This window comes from Suillus subaureus, assembly GCF_016647635.1.
Source record: "Suillus subaureus strain MN1 chromosome Unknown BJ212scaffold_22, whole genome shotgun sequence".
NCBI classification, from domain to species: Eukaryota; Fungi; Basidiomycota; class Agaricomycetes; order Boletales; family Suillaceae; genus Suillus; species Suillus subaureus.
In genome coordinates, this window is record NW_024538578.1 from 631168 (window position 1) to 653016 (window position 21849).

General features: G+C 47.5%; 7 protein-coding genes across 7 annotated transcripts; 5 read left to right on the top strand and 2 right to left on the bottom strand.

Annotated features, from left to right (window-relative positions):
• Positions 1-32: 32 nt before the first annotated feature.
• BJ212DRAFT_1482376 (uncharacterized protein) lies at positions 33-883 on the bottom strand (the record flags this gene model as incomplete). The annotated part of the gene is made up of 2 exons (XM_041340409.1): positions 33-712; positions 766-883. The coding sequence occupies 2 exons, from the start codon at positions 881-883 to the stop codon at positions 33-35; spliced, it is 798 nt and encodes a 265-aa protein (XP_041191669.1).
• A 1420-nt stretch (positions 884-2303) lies between these two features.
• On the top strand, positions 2304-4175 carry BJ212DRAFT_1482377 (CDF manganese transporter; the record flags this gene model as incomplete). Its single annotated transcript, XM_041340410.1, has 14 exons — positions 2304-2357; positions 2409-2594; positions 2653-2730; positions 2784-2841; positions 2893-3069; positions 3116-3122; positions 3170-3282; positions 3339-3446; positions 3504-3542; positions 3592-3617; positions 3671-3832; positions 3886-3894; positions 3952-4104; positions 4155-4175. 14 exons carry the CDS (start codon positions 2304-2306, stop codon positions 4173-4175), a joined length of 1191 nt encoding a protein of 396 aa, XP_041191670.1.
• Positions 4176-4621: 446 nt separating this feature from the next.
• Positions 4622-5552, bottom strand: BJ212DRAFT_1300891 (uncharacterized protein; the record flags this gene model as incomplete). Its single annotated transcript, XM_041333047.1, has 5 exons — positions 4622-4780; positions 4906-5017; positions 5076-5157; positions 5234-5363; positions 5403-5552. The coding sequence occupies 5 exons, from the start codon at positions 5550-5552 to the stop codon at positions 4622-4624; spliced, it is 633 nt and encodes a 210-aa protein (XP_041191671.1).
• A 499-nt stretch (positions 5553-6051) lies between these two features.
• BJ212DRAFT_1274835 (kinase-like domain-containing protein) lies at positions 6052-8182 on the top strand (the record flags this gene model as incomplete). The annotated part of the gene is made up of 11 exons (XM_041331179.1): positions 6052-6118; positions 6170-6200; positions 6253-6381; positions 6455-6502; positions 6551-6581; positions 6639-6747; positions 6801-7042; positions 7101-7205; positions 7275-7426; positions 7474-7978; positions 8027-8182. The coding sequence occupies 11 exons, from the start codon at positions 6052-6054 to the stop codon at positions 8180-8182; spliced, it is 1575 nt and encodes a 524-aa protein (XP_041191672.1).
• Positions 8183-8697: 515 nt separating this feature from the next.
• BJ212DRAFT_1274959 (uncharacterized protein) lies at positions 8698-9408 on the top strand (the record flags this gene model as incomplete). Its single annotated transcript, XM_041331187.1, has 4 exons — positions 8698-8728; positions 8780-9227; positions 9284-9291; positions 9338-9408. The coding sequence occupies 4 exons, from the start codon at positions 8698-8700 to the stop codon at positions 9406-9408; spliced, it is 558 nt and encodes a 185-aa protein (XP_041191673.1).
• Positions 9409-16389: 6981 nt separating this feature from the next.
• On the top strand, positions 16390-16615 carry BJ212DRAFT_1482380 (uncharacterized protein; the record flags this gene model as incomplete). The annotated part of the gene is made up of 2 exons (XM_041340411.1): positions 16390-16488; positions 16538-16615. 2 exons carry the CDS (start codon positions 16390-16392, stop codon positions 16613-16615), a joined length of 177 nt encoding a protein of 58 aa, XP_041191674.1.
• Positions 16616-18578: 1963 nt separating this feature from the next.
• On the top strand, positions 18579-19830 carry BJ212DRAFT_1300893 (uncharacterized protein; the record flags this gene model as incomplete). Its single annotated transcript, XM_041333048.1, has 5 exons — positions 18579-19100; positions 19206-19238; positions 19340-19557; positions 19618-19728; positions 19755-19830. The coding sequence occupies 5 exons, from the start codon at positions 18579-18581 to the stop codon at positions 19828-19830; spliced, it is 960 nt and encodes a 319-aa protein (XP_041191675.1).
• Positions 19831-21849: the final 2019 nt, after the last annotated feature.

The window sequence follows — 21849 nt, forward strand, 5'->3', positions numbered from 1 at the left end:
AGGCCAGCTATGCAGTCATGGAGAGCGTGCTATTACCTGTGGTGGGTTCTCTTGCCTTTGGTTGTACCAGAGGCCTTGGGGGGCATGCTAGATGTGGCGAAGATCGGGAGGGAGATAGGTGGCGATACTAGGAGAGAACGAATCGGGACGGGCGCCGATACCGGGAGAGAAGGGGTTGGGATAGGTAGTGATACTGGGAGAGAAGGGGTTTGGATGGGCGGCGATACTGGTGGAGAAGGAACTACAACAAGAGCAGGCTTCCCTGAGGCGCTGGCCGAAGATGCAGGCACCAAACCGGAAGCGCTGGCCAATGAGACATGCGCCGAGCCTGAAGACGATGGTGCAGATGCTGAGGTTGTATCACGACGGTGAATGTGGCGTCCACCACCCGGGTGCACATCAGCCTGCTGATGAGCAACCGACGCGGAGGCGACAGCGGATGACGCCTGAGAAGGGGAGGCAGTGGAGTTTGCCTGACCAGTCGGCGAGGAAGAGTAAGAACTGCCGACCGCTTCTACTGCGCCCCGCGGATTTGGCAATGCTGGAATTGGTAATGCTGGCAGGGGGGGCAGGCCAGCGGTCATGTTCTGCATACTGACGATCGCGGCCTGTGCTGGTTGCACTGCCGCCACTGGGAGATCGAGTGAGCCCAGAATGGACGATATGACACCAAGCAAGGCAGTGATAAGATCGTTGCTCCTATGCACCTCCGCTAAATAAAGTGGTCAGGGGATATTTGTGAATAATGCGCAGGAGGGAGCTCACTATGGCGTGGTGGTGCATCGGGACTGGAGGCACTGATGGGTATGCCTTGGACACCCCCAGAAAGCAAGAGAGCGAGCGAGAGCGAGACAAATACGATATAGAGGGATACGAAGCGCATTGTAAGGATATTTAGTAATGTTCGTAAAAGTCGTTAAATGGAGTGCTAGAGTGGTCTGATAGATAAAAAGTAGGAAAAGATGTGGGTAAGGACCGCAAAGGCAAGGATGGATCTTTATACCTTTGCAGAACGGCGGCTGACAGAGATACACGTGAAGGTGAAACCTGTTGACGATGACGTTCGTGCAATAACTTCAGACTGAACCACGGGCTCGAACCCGAATCGTCGTCACAGATGAGGTGTCGACAGGCATAGCATGTCTCAGACACAGTTCTTTCGCAGGGAATTTTATGTCTGCCTGGAGCTGGCGAGACTTGGATTATGATTGTGAATAGGTCTGCAACGCAACCCAAATGCGCATCGACATCACGGTCATGATGCATGGATATGATCCTGAGGTGCTAATGGGTAAAAATAGTAAATGACATGTGGGTCATTATGTCCAAGACAAGCCCAAGACCTATTTGCCATGCTGCAGCTGTAGATCTGCGAGGGTGTTTTCACGGTCCTCTCCTGTAGTCCGTCATCTCCCACATATTATCCTCCCCAAGTTCTCTCCGTCTTCTCGAGCTGGCAGTGTCATTTACTGAACTAGACAAAACCATGAGGTTCCATAGGTCAGATAAAGAACGAAGCAGGGGTGTTCCCATGCATGACGACAGGAAACACCATCCTAACCCTGCGAATCTGTTTGAATCAGAACCTGAGCAAGTAAAAGACACGTAGAATTCATATAAACACACATGAGAACCACAAGAATGAAGAGCAAGGCCGTCAATGACGAATCGTAGCCCGTTTCTACCATCAGCTGGAGGTCAACAAGCTTGTTGTCGACAAACGGAACCAAATTAGTAACCTAAGCGTAAGCCAAGAACTTTCCGGCCACCGTAGACATTAATAAAATGGGTGTGCGTCACCTCTACTCTTGTACAAAATTCATCACATGCTACAGAATCACTCTAAATATGAGTTAATATCTCGAAATTTGTCTGCCAGGTGATGTGGGAACTACTATATATGGTAATTAATGCTGACAGCGTGTCTGGAATTGAGCATCCTTATGACATCGTTACTGCGGAAACTGTGCTAGATCTGTAAAATATTTTCATGTTTGTTGGCCTAATGAAATTAATGAAAACTTAAATGTGTACACATGGAGCGACCAATTTGGAAATAGCGGTGACTAGATGACACACGTTGAACTCAAACGGGTCTTGTACACAGGTCTACACAGGTCTACGCTCCTTGGCCTTTCCTACTTAACTAGAGGTTCGTACATATCCACTTACTCCTTGTCTAGCGTTGGTCTGACACAAACCTCTCAATTGGCCTGGTATTCAATTAGACAAGGGTATTTCCAACGTCACATCTTCACATCTCGCAAAAATCACTGAGCACCGAACATCATTAACCTTTCACAATGTCTAATCCCAATTCAACTTCGGTGAGCCTGAGGCAAGCACCAGATTCAGAGGTGACCATTTCATGTCCATGTGTCTCTCAACGCCTGCTCACAGCGTCATAGAACTCTAACACACAAGTATCAAGGAGAGGCGAAGATATCGAGGTGGCGCCCAAGCTCCGTGATAGTAATCTTCCCGACCCATACAGGATCCGGCTCGGTCTCAAGACAGACGACGAGCTCTCACAGCTTCGTCGTCGTCGTAGGACTGGCAAACGACTCGAAAAATTTCACAGAAAGCAGAATGACGTGAGTTTTTCTCTTATATCCTATTATTTCGATGTCGTGCTGAAGGGTAAATGGTCAGCTCATTCAATCATTGCTGAAGCCTATGGAAGAACATACACAAGAGGCGAGAGAAGATGAAGCAAATTTCCATTTCTCTGTAAGGAAGTGCTGTGGGGCTGCACATCTCTGCTAAACCAATCACGCATCCAGGTCAGGGTTGCAGTCTGGGCAAGTCTTTTTGCCAACTTCATTCTCTGCGTACTTCAGCGTATGTCTATGCAATATGTCCCTGTTGCTTTCGCTAATTATTCCATACTAGTATATGCTGCCGTGTCATCCGTCTCTTTATCCCTCATTGCCACAGGGATTGATGCTACTTTCGATTTTGGAAGTAATGTCTTCCTATACTGGACTCACAAGAAAGCACTGTCAATGGATGTTAATAAATGGCCTGTTGGTGGCTCCCGAGTTGAAACCATCGGAAATATCGTCTACGGTAATTCGTCCGTTCACTCAGCGGGACATCATCTCATTTTTTTCAGGTTCACTGTTCGTCTAGTTATAAAGTTTTTGGAGTTTGATTGACATTCTCGCAGTATGGCTTCGGTCAACTTGGTTGTTATTGTTGAATCCATCCGCGCAATCATGACTCAAGAGAAGGACAGCGGCTTTCACATCCAGGCCATCATCGCAGTCGCAGCTGCACTTGGTACATTGTCCGCACTGAGGCCCTTTGCGATCAACTAATAAACTCAATTCAAACAGCGGTCAAATTTGTCCTTTTCTTGTATTGCCTGGCCCTCCGATCAAAGTCTAGCCAAGTGCAAGTCTTATGGGAGGATCATCGAAACGATCTTTTCATCAATGGATTCGGTAGGGTGGCTCTCTGCTTCAAGCAGTTTGGTACCCTGAAGTGATCATGCTTGCCAGGTATTCTGATGTCTGCTGGAGGAAGTAGACTGCGATGGTGTTCGTGACCTCAAATCTTGCATTCTTCGTAAACTTACATGTCAAACAGGGCTGGACCCTACTGGCGCTATCCTGGTACGCTTCATTCATGCATCCCCTCCCCTTACCACTCATGATTGCTCTGACAGATTGGCGCTGGAGTGATCATTGCTTGGAGCCACACTATCTACGAACAATTTGGCTTCTTGGCCGGGAAGTCTGCGCCGCACGACTTCCTGCAGCTCATCATCTACAAAGCCATGACTTTTAGCGATGAAATTGAGAAAGTCGATACCGTACGGGCGTACCACGTAAGTGTTTATTTCCATTGCGTATGTTATATTGACTTGATTTAATGACACAGAGCGGACCTGTGCGTGACATTGATACTATCATCAGAAGTGCTTCTTTGACTGACAGTGTTAACTAGGATTACGTTGTCGAGGTGGACATCGTCATGGACGCTACCACGCCGTTGTGGAAAGCACACGATATTAGCCAGCAGCTGCAGGATAAGATTGAGGTGCTCCCGAACGTCGAGCGTGCTTTTGTGCACGTTGATCACGAGACGACTCATGCCCCTGTAAGTATGATCCGATTCCATCATCTTCAATCACTCAGTTGCTTGTACAGGAACATCGGAAGATTATGTAGGCGAAAGGCAGCTGAATGAAACAATAGATCCCATGTGGGAATGCTATCAATATCTACAAGAATGCGATGTTTTATTTACCGGATACCTTTGCCCGTTTAACAGGTGACAAGATTACGGACTGCTTGTTGCTGTACTCGTGTAATCATACTGCTCCGAGGCTCTCCCTCCTTATATAGTTTGTTTACTGATCGGACTTCAAATTGGAAGATCGACAATCTAAGTGCTAGCGCTTATCACCGTTGTCAGACAATCACTAAGCATCTGTTAGCCTACGTGCATAACACGAACTTTCAGATGAATCCGCAGGCTGCAGTGCAGTATGCCTTTCCATGTCAATTCAATCTCGATAAGATGCGTGAAAGTGAGCTTTTCTCGAGGACATCATCGTAACATATTTTATTCCCCACCCGAGTAAACAGTATAGACCCTGCATGAAAATTACCACTTAATCTGCCTGTTCAACCGGTTCAAATACGAGTTCCAGGCCATCCAGGAGCCAGAGCTTTGGCGTATCCCTGACACGCGCGCCATAAGAGTTGAGAAACTCCCGTGTCCAGCATTTGGCTGTCGCGAAATGGGGGGCACTGGAGTTTGCCAGACTGAACTAGGCGTCAACGTAACATAACCAGTGATCCTCCTGATGATTGGCCACTGTACTGGGGAGCGATCGTCACACGATCTGTCAATGAGTCAGTAATGGTCATAGGTCGTCCATCGAAGGTAACCTACGTCTATATCAACGGCTCCCGTGTCACTGGTTTGTAGTGATGGATCTAACTCTGAATAGTGTGGGAGATATTTGGCAGATTGTGACGTCGTCTTTTGCCTGGGCTGTATTGTTCTGTAACATACTACACGTGCAGCGAATATTTTGATTAAGTGAGGATTGAGGAACTGACATCCTCGGAGAAGCAATATGGTCAGTAAGGCGAGCATAGAGCCGCCAGTTGATCTGGATGGTGCCATTGACAATGAGCACGCCTGTTTGTTCAAAGTGCAATTTACCAAAGCTTCAGTGTCATTAGATAAGCACGTTGGACATGACCGGATGAATTACCCGTCTGATCGTTAGTGTTCATTACAGAACATGGAAGTAGGGTTCCAGCTTTCAAGACTGCGCAGAACTGGACAGTTCTGGTGAGCTCGCTCGTGGATGGCATCAGGGCAGGGTCCCTCAGGCAGACCAACTGAAGCAATAAGGAAGACAATCATAGGCAGGATAATACCGCCGTGTCCTTGTGGTGCTGTTGACTCCTGTGTAACTGTCCGAGTCTTGGAGTGAGATGCCGAGGCCATGCCCCAAGAAATACAAGGCTAGGAACAGCGTCTGTCATGACAGGTCCACAGAAATAGTGAAGAGCGGCAGGAGAGGTCATCGTTTAAGGAATGAGTCGGTGCTCGAGAGACAATCGTGATATCAAAGTCTCCTTGTGAATGATTGACCCCGGCGTATGACCTAGTCAAGACTCAAGAAGCACAACTCGGAAGCCGAGGATTCAGGCCCAGGACTGATGAATGACTTGGAACAAAGACCTGCAAATATAAAACTCACTGCAAGGGAGTCATTAAACGCACAGGAAATGGAGAGGAGACCATACTTATGGGTAGTGTAGTAAAAGAGCCTTTGTGGCTTTGAGCGGTTGCAGTCCAACCAGCGAGAAGATAAAATAAGGCACCAACAACTCGCAAACCCCACCCTCTCTGCAACTAACACTAGCACTGGAAATCTTCCTCTCCTTTATACCAACACTTTGATACCAAACCGACACCCACTCGATATACCAGAATCATTCACAAAGATACTTAACCATTCACTCAGCGCGTGTGCGATAAATGATGGTGAGCAGGAGAAAGATGGCGGTAGGGAGTTAGTTCATGAGACACTACCAGGATGCTAGGAATCAAGACCCAGAGGAGTTGTATGTTAAACAAGACAGAATCGGTGCGCATCAGATTCTGTTCCTCACCGCAGCCAACTGACCATCTGCGCCAGGGAAGGGATCCTTTGGAGAAGTCTACAAAGGGTGTGCTATGACGATACTAACCTGTCAACAGTCCTCCTCACACTTTTTCTAGGTATGACAAGCGAACTCAGAAGACTGTCGCCATCAAGATCATAGATCTCGAAAGCGCAGAAGATGAGATAGAGGACATTCAGCAAGAGATCCAGATCTTATCACAGCTAGACTCACCACATGTCACCAAGTTCGTACCTTCCTTGCCGCCTTGCTCTTGTCTGGATTCGACGAGGTTAACATGTAGCGTTTTTGCACGCAAGATATCATGGTTCCTTCCTCAAGGGTTCGAATCTCTGGATAGTCATGGAGTGCGCGCCTTAATTTCATTCCATTATCATTCCCTCATGGATATATAGATACTGCTCGGGCGGCTCATGTTCTGATCTGGTATGATCGCAGCTAACCCTGGTCCCTGGTAACTTGCGCTTATTTCATATTACGCAGATGAAACCCGGCGTATTTCGTGAAGAATACATCGCAATCATCGTCCGAGAGCTTCTCCGCGGACTTGACTATCTACACACAGAGGGCAAACTCCATCGGGATATCAAAGGTCATTCTATTTCACTCCTGACTCATCTAATACTTATGTCATATCATGCACAGCTGCCAACATACTGCTTTCCGCAGGAGGTGATGTCAAGCTTGCCGATTTTGGCGTGTCTGGGCAGCTTTCTGGAACGCTGTCCGCCAAGAAGAACACTTTTGTCGGCACGCCTTACTGGATGTCACCTGAGGTAATCAAGCAGAGTGGTTATGACCATAAAGCGGATATATGGAGCTTGGGTATAACTGCAATTGAGCTGGCAAAGGGAGAGCCACCCTACGCAGAGCTCCATCCAATGAAGGTAAGCGGGACTGGGCGGCTGCCAGGTTCCGAGATGTCGCTTACACCTTGCCACACAGGTGCTATTCCTGATACCCAAGAACCCCCCGCCGCAGCTGGACAGTCATTTCTCCAAACCATTTCGGGACTTTGTTGCGTATTGTTTGCAACGGGATCCCCGCGATGTTAGTCTGCTCTCCATTCCTTGTGTTCATTTCATGTTACCATAACTGAGATGGACAAATATATCACAGCGCCCGACGGCACGCGAGCTATTAAAGCACAAGTTTGTTCGTATGGCAAAGAAGACTAGTTACCTCACAGAACTAATCGAGAGGCATGAACGATGGAAGGCCGAGGGTGGAGATCGCGCGGAGGAAGAGGAACAAGTTGTTAATCAAGAATTGTGGGTCGCTCCTGCTTTCCCGACATCTTCTAATATATCTTCTCTAGACCTCCAAACACTGACCTAGAAGATCTCTGGGACTTTGGTACTGTCCGACACACAGGACGGCCGGGAACGATTGGGCGTGCACAGAACTCGATCAAGGTATCTGGTCCTCCCCTAACATGGGAAATGAACGGATCTTCTCGTGAGACGTCGTCGTCGTCATCTTCTTCCATCACAGCAAAGAAGGCATCCGGGTCATCAATAAGGTCCAAGACTGAGTTGCCGCCGTTGCCTTCATCCCCACCGCTAGTGCCAGCATCCACACCACCCGTTCGAGCACCGAGCGTGTATGAACAAGCTACCGTGAGGCACATGCCGAGTGGAGTGCCCAGCGGCGATAAACAAACAGGCCACAAGCGGGAGTCTTCTGATGAAGATTATGATGACCAATACTTGGATACTTACCCTAGAAGCGCGTCTGTTCACGAGAAACAGGATGAACCAGAGGACGACGAGTTACCTGATACCACTATGCTCGATTCTGTCATATTGCCTGCAATAGCTTCGGTGAGGGTTCCGTTCTTCTATTGAGACAGGGCTGATCAACGTGTTCAGCTGTTCCCTCGAGTATCGACACAGGAAGCGCGAGTCGCGCTGAGCACCCTGCAACGGGCATTTAGTGAGGCTGAGCGCATTATTCCGGGCGTGACTATGGAACTCGTGAACGAGATCGTAGACTCCGTAGAGCGAGTAGAGGATGATCATCAGTAGTAGGCTAATATACCACTGATACTGATATCTTGGTTTGCAGTCTTTTGTTCCTTGCTTTCGTCGCTACATTCTTAGGACACTCCCACTCCACAAGTACGAACATTTATGCCCACCCGCACAGATGCATTCACCCCCATCTTACCACACCAATCCGTGTTGTACAATCTTGCCAGCATATATATATGACTGTAGTTCTTATTAGCATGAATGAAGAGTGTGAAGTACCAAGGAATACCTTATACCGCGCTGTTGTCCTGATTGTCCTGTCGCCGATAATATAAATGATAGGGGCTCAGCCTCCTGACTCTTCACTATGCAAAATCGTCACCTATGATATCATTTCTCAGTCATCACAGACCCCACTGTACTTTATAAGCTCGCTGTCTACGGTCGTTTATACCCCAGCAGTTCTTTCCAAGACGCTGTAGTATGTCTCACGTTTATGTGCGCCGGTTTTATCTCACTATAACTCCCATCTAGACTCATCCCTTAGTATCATTTCTAACAGCATTGTCATGGCACAATCCACTCCTCGAGTTTGGTTGAGTGAGTTGGTGCATGTAACTCCTGAGTGTGCAGGTCACTGACTGGTTGTAGTTACCGGTTCTTCCTCTGGGTTCGGCAGGGCGATGACGGAAGAGGTATTGCGCAACGGTGAGATTGCCGTCGCAACTCTGCGCAAGCCCTCCGCCCTTGATGATCTCGTTGCTAAATATCCGCGCACTCAGCTCCTAGTACTCCCTTTGGACGTGACCAATGAAGCGCAGGTAAAATATGTCTTCGCACAGGTTAAGAATGCCTTTGGGCACATCGATGTTGTGTATAACAATGCGGGGCAGGTGATTTATCAAGAGTTGGAGGGGACGCCATTGGACCGTGCCAGGGCACTAATGGATGTCAATTTCTGGGGCGCCGTAACGGTGAGCTTTGAGGCGGTTAGATTCTTCAGAGAGGAGAACCCAAAGGGTTATGGGGGGATGCTCGTTCAAGTATCGAGCCTGGCAGCGACCGCAGGGGTCCCTCTGCTCGAGTTCTATAACAATACGTGAGTGGGTTGATACTGTCTGGTTAAGCGTCGCTGAGGCATTTTGGTGTTCGTAGGAAAGCAGGTAAATTGGTCGTGTTCACAATGTGACTTTGACTCACCCCTGTTAGCCTTGGATTCGTTCACCGAGGTCCTGGCACAGGAAGTGCTTCCTGCTTGGAACATTCGTGTAAGTAACTGAAGGGATGACAGTCGTTGACCGCTGAGTGGTCATATAATACAGTTCGTGAATGTCCACCCAGGTTGGACGCGCACGCCCATTTCATCAAGCGAGATACTTGAGCCTCCAGCAGTGTATGCATCAGAACCGGAAGCCACGAGCACAAAGATGCGTGCTCGGTTTGCTGCGTTCATCGGAAGCGATGCGCTGGCCGACGTTGATGTTGTAACAAAACGTATTTGGTCGGTGACGCGGATGGACGATGAAAACCTGCGCAAGGGTGTTCAGGAGGGCGTCCCAGGCCTTGTGAATGTGTATACGGGCATGGACTCGCTGGAAGGTGTACATGCAAAGATTGGGCGGCTGCACGGCGAGTTGATGTGGAATACGAAACTCCATTATGAGTACTAGTCTCGTGTACGTCTACAAAACGAAGAGTTAGTTCTGCAGAAGTTATTTGTGTAAACTCCCCAGATGAGGTTGAGATGACCTAGTGATGGACGTGATGAGATAGGGCTAGGCGACATACCTAACGCCAGTTCATGCCCAAAAGGTGATCTTAATACCATTCTCGACTACCTTGGAAAAACTGGAGTCTTTCGAGTCAGAGGTGTGGATGACCCACAGTCAGCTGAAAGTCTTCTATATCCAGTCTAAGGACGACTACTCGGATCCCGAGTTATTGTCGGCAGATATGGCCGATTGGTAAACATAGGATTATTACAGTGATGTTTCCCTGTTGTTATTGTGAAGATTAAGTAGGCGTACAGTAATAGCAATTGTGTAGAACACATGTGTGCGCTTCTGAAAAAAGGTCCGTTGACATCAAACCATGCGTTTACAGGATTCTCACGCGTCCTGTATCATCCAAAGAGATTGTCTAAAACGCGTATCCCATCCCATCCTTCCTCAATCCCCTTCATATGACTCCCACCGTCAGAGGCACCACTGGTAGGCGTGTCAAATTGAAGATGTCCTTCAGGCCTTCATCTCGGCACGAATTCTCGTACCAGCCGCGGTCGTGCTACAAGTATTCAGTTAATTAACTGCGAGGGATCAGAAAAGGTTACATAGTACTCACTCATCTCGACAATGTCGCCAGCGTGTTCCGTGTGCCATGTGGCTCAAATCAAGCTCGACACATCCCTCAGATATCACCAATGCGGTCCGAGGATTATAAGAAAATGTCTCTCGTAAAGCGGGCGGTACCCAGAATAGGAGCCGGCGATTGGGTCCTAACATCCATCCATCAGATCCCAACAAAAAGGATGTTGATCTGTGGTCATCACGAGAGGTGCCCTCAATGAGCTCAGCAGCGTTGTGCAGACTGTGTGTCGAGTTTGATGAGAAGGAAATGAAGTCGTTCACAGTATTGGTTCCTATGGTAGGGGTGGCCTTTGTTGGATGTCTGATGCAACTGGAATGCGAGGAAAATGCTGGATGATCTTTTGTGGCACGATTCTGCAATGGCTGTTCTACTGTTGCATACCAGACCCGAACAGTTTGATCCACCGAAGAAGACACTATGCGAGTCCCATCTGGCGAGAAAGAGATCGAGCAAATGGGACCAGTATGTCCCCGCAAGGCTTCACTCAGTAGGCTGCCCCGTCATTGCATCCCACAGCCGCAGAGTGCCATCCGCCGAACCAGATGCAATACGAGTCCCATCGTGCGAGAACGAAACTGACTTAACAGGACCAGCGTGCCCCAGCAAGAGCTCTCCAACAGGCTGCCCTGTGGCTACATCCCACAGCCGCACAGTTTTATCCTCAGAACCAGATGCAATTCGAGTGCCATCCGGCGAGAACGAAACTGAGTAAACCGGAGCAGTGTGCCCCCGCAAGGGCCCACCAACTGGCTTCCCCGTCACCACATCCCACAACTGCACAGTCTTATCATGCGAACCAGTCGCGATGCGAGTTCCGTCCAGCGAGAACGAGACTGAATAAACCGGAGCAGTGTGTCCCAGCAAGGGCTCGCAGACTGGTTGCCCTGTCATTGCGTTCCACAGCCGCACAGCCTTGTCGTCTGCACCAGTCACGATGCGAGTTCCGTCCAGCGAGAAAGAGACTGACCTAATCCAATCAGTGTGCCCCTTCAAGGGCTCACCAACAGGTTGGCCCGTCGCTGCATCCCATAGCCGGATACTGTAATCCACAAAACGAGTTGCGATGCGGGTCCCATGTGGTGATAACGAGATTGAGTAAACCCACCCATTGTACCCGCAGAAGGGATTACCAACAGATTTCCCTGTTGCTGCATTTAACAGCCGGATAGTATTATCTGCGGAACCAGTTGCGATACAGGTCCCATCTAGCGATAATGAGACTGAGCGAACCAAATCTGTGCGCCCCCGCAAGGGCTCACTGACTAGCTGCCCTGTTGCTGCATCCCACAATCGGACAGTATTGTCATCCGAACCGGTTGCAATGCGAGACCCGTCCGGCGAGAAAGAGATTGAACAAACAGGACCAGTATGCCCCCGCAAAGGCTCGCCCAGTGGCTGCCCCGTCACTGCATCCCACAGACGCACAGTGTCATCCATCAAACTAGACGCGATACGAGTTCCATCCGGCGAGAACGAGACCGAGTAGACCGGAGCAGTGTTTCCCCGCAAGGGCCCACCAACTGGCTGCCCCGTCGCTACATCCCACAGCCGCACAGTCTTATCGTGCGAACCAGTCACGATGCGAGTTCCGTCCGGCGAGAACGAGACTGACCTTACACAGTCACTGTGTCCCTCCAAGGGTCTACCAACTGGCTGCCCTGTTGCTGCATCCCACAGTCGGATAGTGTGGTCGTTCGAACCAGTCACTATGCGAGTTCCATTCGGCGAAAATGAGACTGAGTAAATCGAACCAGTGTGTCCCTCCAAGGGCTCACCGATTGGCTGCCCTGTTGCTGCATCCCATAGCCGAATAGTGTGATCTTCTGAACCAGTCACGATGCGAGTTCCGTTCGGCGAAAATGAAACGGAATAAACGGAACTAGTGTGTCCCTCCAAGGGCCCACCGATTGGCTGCCCTGTTACTGCATCCCATAGCCGAATAGTGTGATCTTCCGAACCAGACACGATGCAAGTCCCATCAGGCGAGAATGAGACTGACCTAACCCAGTCAGTGTGCCCGCGGAACGGCTCACCAACAGGTTGCCCCGTCGCTGCATCCCACAGCCGGACAGTCATATCATCCGAACCAGTCACGATGCGAGTTCCGTCCGGCGAAAATGAGACTGAGTTTACCGAATCGGTGTGCCCGCTGAGCACATTCTGAACAACTGGCCACTTCACATTGCGTCCAGATGTCAGATGAAGGGTATTGGAAAATTTTGCAGCAAACTTTGATATAGCGGAGTTGGTGGGTGAGAACGGCAGAGCTGATACGTATAGGTGCGGCGTGCTGTGTAGGATGACGCTTCCGAAAACTTGAATAAATCTCTGCACGTCCATGGCGGTGGATGAAACATCTTTGTACTCGTCATGGCTCTGCCGGTCGTGTGAGCGCACATATAACATTGCTTGGTAACCGTGTACTCACCTTCAGCCACTGAACGATGAGCGGCAGGGCAGTGACTGCACCACTCAGAGAATTGATGAGAGCAAGTACTTCAAGCCAGAAGAGTAGTCGCTCATGGTCGAAGAATGATTTGACTTCCTGTGCAAGCTCCACATCGAAGCCTGCTTTTCGTACATGCGCAAGCCAGAATCGACAGGAATATGACAGATGTGGGGGGATGTATCTTTGAATTCGTTCTGGAAGCTCGAGGTCTTCACGATTAGGATAATACGAAGACTTTAAATCACAGATATTGAAGGAAAGCTTATGTTGCATCACTCGAAATGATGCAAAAGCAATGTCGCGCTGCACCTTTGACACGTCGGTGAAAAAATCCCCACTGTATGATGGGTCCGTCAGAAAGTCACGAAAGGATGCGTGGAGAGGTCGGATGGGGGTAGATGAGTTGGTGGTGCCGCTGAAGAGGGATCCCATATGTTCGATTACGACCTCCACCTTGTAATGCTCGGTTTGGTCTGGAAAACGGCTTCGCATGGCATTTAGGGACTCTAAAGGGAGAGGTTCAGCTGCGCCAAGGATTTGTCCCATCACAGAACGAAACCTCGCTAGCCGTGTTTTCTGAAACTCGGCATTTGCGTATTTGTCCTGTCGCATAATCTCTGTCAATATGAAGTCATACATATCATACAACAAGTGTTCCCGTTTGGCCAGATCGCGGGACACCACATTTCTGAAGGAATCCACTGGAGAGAAGCCAGCAGGGGGTGCTTCGATAGATTCGCAAGCAAGACGTGCCCATTCGAAAAGCCCATCTGCTTTCTTAGCGAGGGCTTCAAACTCTCTGCTCCCAAAATCCGACAGTCCTTCCAACTTCTTCGACACGTACGCATAGATGTCGCCCTCCGCAGTGGCTGGTGGAATGTCATCCATGGATATCCGCTCAATATGCCGAGCACCTGCAAATGCAGCCTCTATGTCACGGAGCGGGCGAGAGGTGACAATGATTCGAAAGTTTCTTGGGAGTTCTGTGATTTGGGGAACAGCTGCGTCCTGAAGTTTACCAGCAAGAATACGGAGAAGGCCGCTTCGTGTGTTTACTGCTTTACCACTTTCGTCCAATGCGTCGATCACGATCACGAGAGGTCCCATGGTCGACTCAGGGAGCTTCCCTAGCGGTTCTATCAGAAGCTTCTGCCATTGCTGGACGATGTCCACTGTGGTCTTGAGTGCATTTGCATTCTGGACTGCGTCCGCTAATGCTCGTCTCATCTCCGGGTTACGGTCAGCGAGGTCGCGCGCGACGGTGGATAAAACCTTGTCATGACGATGGTCGGCATTTCGGTCGAAGCAGTAACAAGAACCAAGTCCCCCCACTCCGATGAACGAGCTAGCGATCGTATGAGCAATGGCTGATTTACCTGCCCCAGCAGGGCCAGATAGCCATAGTACACGCGGAACATCATCTCTACTGTCGTTGATCCATTCCATGATCTTGGAAAGAATATCTGTGCGCGTCCCTAGGTAGGCATCGCTTCCTGGTATCGAGTCCTGCGCCTGCTGCATAATTTATACCACTGAGGTTCAATTCGTCATCTGAAGAAGTATAAATGCGCATTGAATTAGAAGTACGTCCGAATCCTTACTCGTACGGTGAACGACGATGGCTACATCCCGAATGGTCCGGTCCCGAGCATTTTGCATGAGCGCATCTAGCGCGTCACCGTACCGTTGAATTGTGTCATTTGTTTCGGAAAGAACATTCTTTCTCAGTCTCTCCCCTATGATAATGGTACAGGGATCAGAATCAGCGAATTGTACAATGGATCATGGATGACTTACAAAAGCTCTTGGTTTCCGAATAATCCCTGATAAAATGGGCACATTCGAGTGTTTGCTGAGATATCTGTCCAAGGATAGTGTGCATCGACGATATCTGGCGAAGCGTCTTGTCTTCCGTCATGAAGTCGTAAACTTGACCTAACTTCTGGAGAAGGCTAACTACAACTTCATCGCGAAACGCTTGAGCAAGAACAATCTGTGCAGGTAACTACTGAGCTTGAGATGGGGATGAGAGTGAAACTAAGCATACTTTCGATGCACAAGACAGCACGCCTAGTGCCATCTTTGCATATGGATGTACCTATGAAAGCAGTATTAGTGCGGTTCCGATCGAGAGGAAGGGTTCATACATCCGCGAGTGTCCCAATAACAGAGTCAAATATCTTGAGGGGTTTGAGATATGTGGCTTCAAAATTGTCTGCTTTGTTAAGATCCGCTAGTCCATTTTGGCCTGCAGATGCTACAAGTCCCGCAGGTCCCGAACGCGTGTCCATTTGATCTACAGCATCACGGGCATTCCGAATCGCCATGTCCACCGATTGGGGGTCAGCATCTTGTTGTACAACAGAAGGGGCATCCTCAACCTGTACAAATACCGGAAGTTAGAGAGAGCGCAGAAATGAAAAGACGACCTTCCTCAATATTCGGAATTGATGACACACGTTCACGATCAATTTTCGGTAGAACATGGTCACGACCGTCGGAATCCTTCATGTTTGAGGATTTGTGTACGATCTTAGCCATGTATCAGTACAACTTAGTATCTTAACTCACGATCTTCTTGCTCAGTACACCATTCTTAACCTTCCGCAGAAACCGACAGGTTTTGTTTGGGGGTCGGGCCTGAAAAAATTGTGCATCGGACTCAGCGTTTCAAGTACAGTGGATAGGCAATCCTCATCAGTGACCTACAGAGCTTTCACCAGCTATTGCTTCGCTGTGTGTGCGGGTTTCTGGAGCTGGAACTGGCTTAGAATCCCTCCATTGATTGACGCGGTCTTTTGACATGATGAATAAAAGCTGAAGTGGAGGATCAGTCTGAGCGAAACGGTAGGTGGAGTAGGAGAATTCAGGTCCCACGTCGTTCAAATTGCAACAGGCTTACTATTGGATGACTTCCCGCAGTGTTCAGAACGTCGTTCTAAACCTAATTTAAAATCTCAAGTCTTCGTGCCGACGTGCCGCTGTCAAATGTCAGTATTTTGCAAGTCTGCATGTCAAGCTTGTCAAGGTCTAAAGTGATAGGGGAGCCCACATAGCGAAAAGGATGCTGTGAAGCAGGAGCATTCACTGCAGAAACGACTTTTTAGCCGGAGGTAAAACTAACCCTGATTATGGGTATAATCCGAGCTAATACCAACCCAAGTTGTAAAGTAGACTAAAACCTGACTTGCGAAGTTTCCGAGACTCTGAGGTGTGGGTGAAAAATAAATCTGAATCTAAATAGACGTCTCGTTACATTCGACACATGTAAGCAAACCATATTCGGGTTGGGAAGTGCGCTTGTTCCAGACCATAATTTTCTTCTCTTTATACCTTGTATCTCTACTGCAACCCACCTCAGAAAAGTGTTTATGTTCAAATTCTGACCCTTGACGTGTTCAGGTGAGCTTCTAACGGCTTTTTCACTAAGTCCCCACAAGTTACCATGAACCAAAGTCAAGTAGGCCAAATCATCAAGCTTATGGTTCTGGAGGATTTTAAAGAACTATCTCTTACCTTTGGTAGGAAGGAGGCTGGCCCTGTGGTATGTATTTTCAAGTTACAGTTTCATTGGCTCACATACCTGTCATTAGACCATTGAGATTGCAATTAAAATCTCTGACCATAACTGCCCCACCAAAGTCTCCCTCAAAAGGCCAACTTCTACTTGAGAGGATGATAGTGTCACAGAGCCTAAGAGTGAAGATCTCAACCAACAACCAGTACAGGTAAGACATCTTTAGTATGCACTGTTTGCAGGAACTAAATTAAAGTGTAAGGCACAGGCAAGCTGTTAAGAACCATGTTGCTCAAGGGGGAGAGAGACTGACTCAGAGGGGCTTGGCCTCAGCTCATATGCTGTGCCCCTTACCCAAGTATATGCCCTTCATTTCAGAGGAAGTCTAATGATGGTCCGATGAAGTCCAGAGGACTTCTGGAGGCTGGCTACTCTGCTGGAGAGTGCTAGAGGACTTCCGGAGGAGCACAGGAAATGTCTGGAGGAGTGCAGGAGAGTTCTGGAGGAATGCAGGAAGTGCTCAGGAGAGTTCCCACTGCAAGGTAATACTTCTACAGGAAACAGGATGGAAGGATAGGAGGTCTGAAGGTCCAGAGGACAGGAGGACAGGAGGACAGGATGACAGAGGACAGAAGGACAGGATGTCCGGAGGTACAAAGGACAGGAGGACAGGATGTCTGAGGGTTAGGAGGATGGAACATCCGAAGGACAGGATGCCTGGAGGTATGAGGGACAGGAGGTCCGGAGGTCTGGAAGGAATAGGGGCTATATCAGATGAAGTCCGATGTAGAAGCAAACAGAGGTAGACTACCCTAAGGTAGAGTCAGAGAGAACAGGGATTGGACCTAAGTCCAGAAAGAGGGTAAGTGCCAGAAAGGCAAAGCTCCAGCCTAGGGAATCAATCCCTAGGCCTGATGGGTAGGACAGACTTAGGTGGACCAAAGTCCAAGAGAGGATTGGGCAAGTCTAAGTTGATATTCAAACTGAGGAACTATAGGAGTATCTACAGGGGTTATATACTGGACAACATCTGAGGGGATCAGTAAGCAAAGAGCAAGGCTATGTATGAGCATGTGGAAACACATTAGTAAGTAAGATGGAACATAACTAAATGAACTTGGAGGTGAAGACTTGTACAAGGATCAATAAGCAAGATGGAAGAAGAGGTAATCAAAAGCTAGAAAGGTGGAGATGTCTAAATGGGGATAGGCGCAGGATATTGGACAGAGGGTGGGAATAGGTCCAGCATTAATATCTGGAGGTCCAGAGATCTGGGGATCTGGAAGACAAGGTGGATACAGGACTGGAATACAAGGAGGTGGATATAGTCCAGAATCCGAGATGAGGTGAAGTCTGGATGTCTTGCTGGATGGAGTGTGCATAGGGTGGATGGGACAGGGGGGTATGGATCAGGCTAACAGTGGAGATCTGATGGTCCAGAGCTCAGGGATAAATCTGGAATAGAGTTGATCCTGCTGAGGTGTGGAGCACACAGCGGAAGGGGATCTGGGAATGAGTTGGATATGAAGTGGGGTCTGGATGTAGGCTCAGAAGGCGTGGGAATATGATGGAACATGGGTCTGGATTGTGGGATATGACACAAGCTCTTCAAAGTTCAAATGTGAAATGGTTGGTGAGGGAAAGCAACCATCATCCAAGGCTTTAAACTCTCCCTCTAAGTGCCCCAGAAAAACTTTGTAGTACCCACATATCTATGGCTTTGCAAATAAACTCTTTTGAACAACTTTCTGTTACTCTTGTTGCCATGTGATCTTAGCCCTTGTCTCAATGTGTCAAACGCGCCTTTAAACATCATCCTTACCATGCCTTATGTTTGCTGTTACTGCAAGATCAACAATTGTAGCAGAACCCTGACTGCTGTCCACACTGCATGCTCTCATGGACATGCTGATTTACACCAGACCATGATTTCCTCGCAGGCCCAGTTTAAGTGAGTCAGTCAAAGGATCTTACAGAATTCTCAGCAACTTGAAGATATAGGTCCTGTGTCTTGTTGATTTGCAGTTCTTCTTCATGACCCTCCAGCACCTCTTTCCCTGCATGTCAACTTTGCTGATCCAATCTTCGAACTGGAGATACTAGACCTTGGCAATCTCATGCATGAGGATCTTCAAGAAACTAATGCTCATGAAGTCATGCCAAACTTGGGGCCCAATTTCAATACTCCTGAAGCACTTCTACAAAATGTTCCACATTTTGAGATGTATAACAGGGCCACAGCTGTGGGTGCTTGTCCACTCACTCCATACATCACGCACAACCTTCCTCCAGATCTGGAACGACGCAGGTTTGAGCAAGAGCTGGAAGATGCTATTGATGAGATATGGCAAGAACAAAGCCACCAGCAAGATGATGACACTGCCAACCCAGAGGAACCAGAGGGTGATGGTGATGTTGACATGGACTTCAACAATCCAGAGGATGAGGAAGATGACAGGAACCCCATTATAACCCAACCAGATGAAGACAATCTGGACCCATTTGTGGTGGAAGATGGATTTGTCTCAATGGACGACACAGATCTTGCCAGCATCCCACCGCACCTCCTGTCGATATATGCAGTTGTCTCCTGGTTACATCTGCAGTTTCACTTGCCAAGAATTGCTTGCAATCTTTGCGTGTGTTCTTCTTTTGATCATGCCTGGGATTGACACCCTGTTTATTACTTTGCAGTCAAGTCACCGCATACTTGGTGTTGATATTCCAACTTTTACACTCCGCAGGTTCACCACATTTGCATGAAACTTGCACAAGCTGTAAGATAGACCTTTTTCTTCCTGGTATGACAAAGTGAGGAAACCAATGCCCCATCAAAACACCCATCATCAAATACCCATATCTGCCTCTATCTGAGTAGATAAAGTCCTTGCTCAAGGTCCCAGGCCTCAAAACTGTTCTGGATGATTGGCACTGCAAATCTCGTTCTCCTGGACATTATGGTGATATATTTGATGGCACGGTTTGCCGTACAAAACTCAAAGGGCTGGATGGTAAATTATTCTTTTCTAATCTTCCTCATGAGAAGTGCGGTCCAGACAGTGAACTCCAGATTGGTGTTAACCTTGGAGTCGATTGGTATGTGTATCAATGGCCATCCGTAGTCCATCACACTTATGTATCACTTGTTCTTGTTAGGTTCTCATATATTTGCAGCAACATCGCACCATCTCACTCCTTGTGTCTAACATCGTTCTCTATATGTAACCTTCCACCAGAGTATTGGTGCATGTTCTCCAAATTCTCTATGTGTGTCACTCACAGAAACATTATAGATATTGCACATCAAACCTTATGTGCACAGGAATACTTCCTGGTCCTAAAGAGCAAAGTCCAGATCAAATCCAATGATTCCTACATCCAATGATCTCTGACCTCCTTCATCTTTGGAAATTCGGCATCAAAATTCCAATGGAGTCATGCCTACAGGGTATGTTATATCCTCATGACACTTATTTAGATTCAATGCTGCTGTTAGGTTGTGTTGTCCATGTTATTTTGGTTGTTGTCATATGTGACAAACCTGCTGCCCATAAGATGGGTGGTTTTGCATCATACTCTCACGCGAATTTTGTATGGTGTTGTGAAGAAGAAAATGGCACTAGGCGGTTAGCAACTAGCACTACTTATCCTAAGAGGTGTGAGTTTAATTGATTGGCCCAAGAGGACTGCTATTGAAGCACTTCCTTCAATTATGTGTGAGGGAAGTAAGTGAGTGAAGGAGTTATAATCTATATCGGCCTAAGAAACTTGAACGCTGGCTGTAGGTATACCTCTGAATTCCTATACCAAGGAATCAACTGGGAGCACAGGCAAAAATCAACCGATGTTAATAAAAATCAACCACTGTCCTGCATGATTTGGGAATCATGCATGGACATGACTACTAGGTAGCCCCCCTAAAAGACAAAGTCTGTTAGCTTAGGCATCAGGCTAGTCAACCCATACCTTGGTTTCAAACCTCGGTCATATAGTTCAGTTTCCCCTCTGTGATTCATGAATTTATTATATCTTGAAGAAAAGTCATTTGTGAGATGGGAATCACATAATGACCTAGTTGATATTGTGAAAAAAGAAGGTTAAGGTATTGCCTTGCCTTTGGCTTATTCAATTTGGCTAGAGAAAACCATAGAGAAAAGTTCAAAGCCTAACAAAAACCTATCTAAAAAGCCTGTGTTTTGTGTCTTGTTATTGTATTATTATTTCTGAGTTGTTTTCTCTAGTATTTCCTTGATTTATTTTTCTATTGGGATGCTCTGACCCATCAGATAACTTCACAAAATTGTACCTACAGGGTATGATGTCATAATGATGTCATATGGCTCCACAGATACTCCTGCAAGTATTCTGTTGAAAGTTATGATGTCATGATGATGTCATGATGATGTCATTTGTTCTGGAATGTTCTGCTCCACTTCTGATGTCATTGCTCCGCTTTTTTACTTACATAATATTCCCACACAAAATGTATATAAGGAGGGCCCATTCTCCCCAAAAAAATAGGATCTCCCACTTGCAATCATTTGAATCTCAGTTTGAGCTACTCACTGTGAAGATTGTTGCTTACAAAGAAAGCCCCTTTGAAGTACCAAGTGCAGGGAAAAGACATTCCCTTGAGATTACATAAGTTTCTTACAATAGAAACTTAGTTTATTTGAGACCAGCTTCTCAAACAGTTTGTGAGACCAGTTTCTCACCTAGTTTCTGATATTGACCAACACGAGCTTTGGTCAATCTGTTCATTTGTGAGACCAGCTTCTCACCTAGTTTTTCTGATATTGACCAACATGAGCTTTGGTCAATCTGTTCATTTGTGAGACCCACTTCTCACCTAGTTTACTGATATTGACCAACACAAGCTTTGGTCAATCTGATCATTTGTGAGACCAGTTTCTCACCACTTTGTGCCTATTTGACCAACCAGTCTTTGGTCAATGTATTCATATTTGAGACCGTAGTCTCTACAGAGGATTATCTTAACAAGGAACCACATTCCAGTGTCTAGACATTTTAACCTAGACAAGTTTATAAGTTGGGATATAACACAAAAGCTCCAGCTAAGTTAATCATATAGATTGGTTTAGTGAGCCTCCCAGGAACTCACACATTATCTACCACAAAAGAAGAAAAGTCGTAGACCGTGTTAATCAAGGACTGGCAAGAAGTCTTATCCTAGTGTAATTGTGGTGTCATTACATTTTACACGCATTTATATAAGACCCTCGGTTATTAAGACACCACGCTCTATGGAGCAGCTGGTCGCAAGGGATATAGTGCGAGTGAAGAACAGCACTAAACTACTGGTCATGGGTTGAGTATTCTTGCAAGAGCTTTAAGGGTAAGATCCTAGCAGTATGGACTTCAGAATGG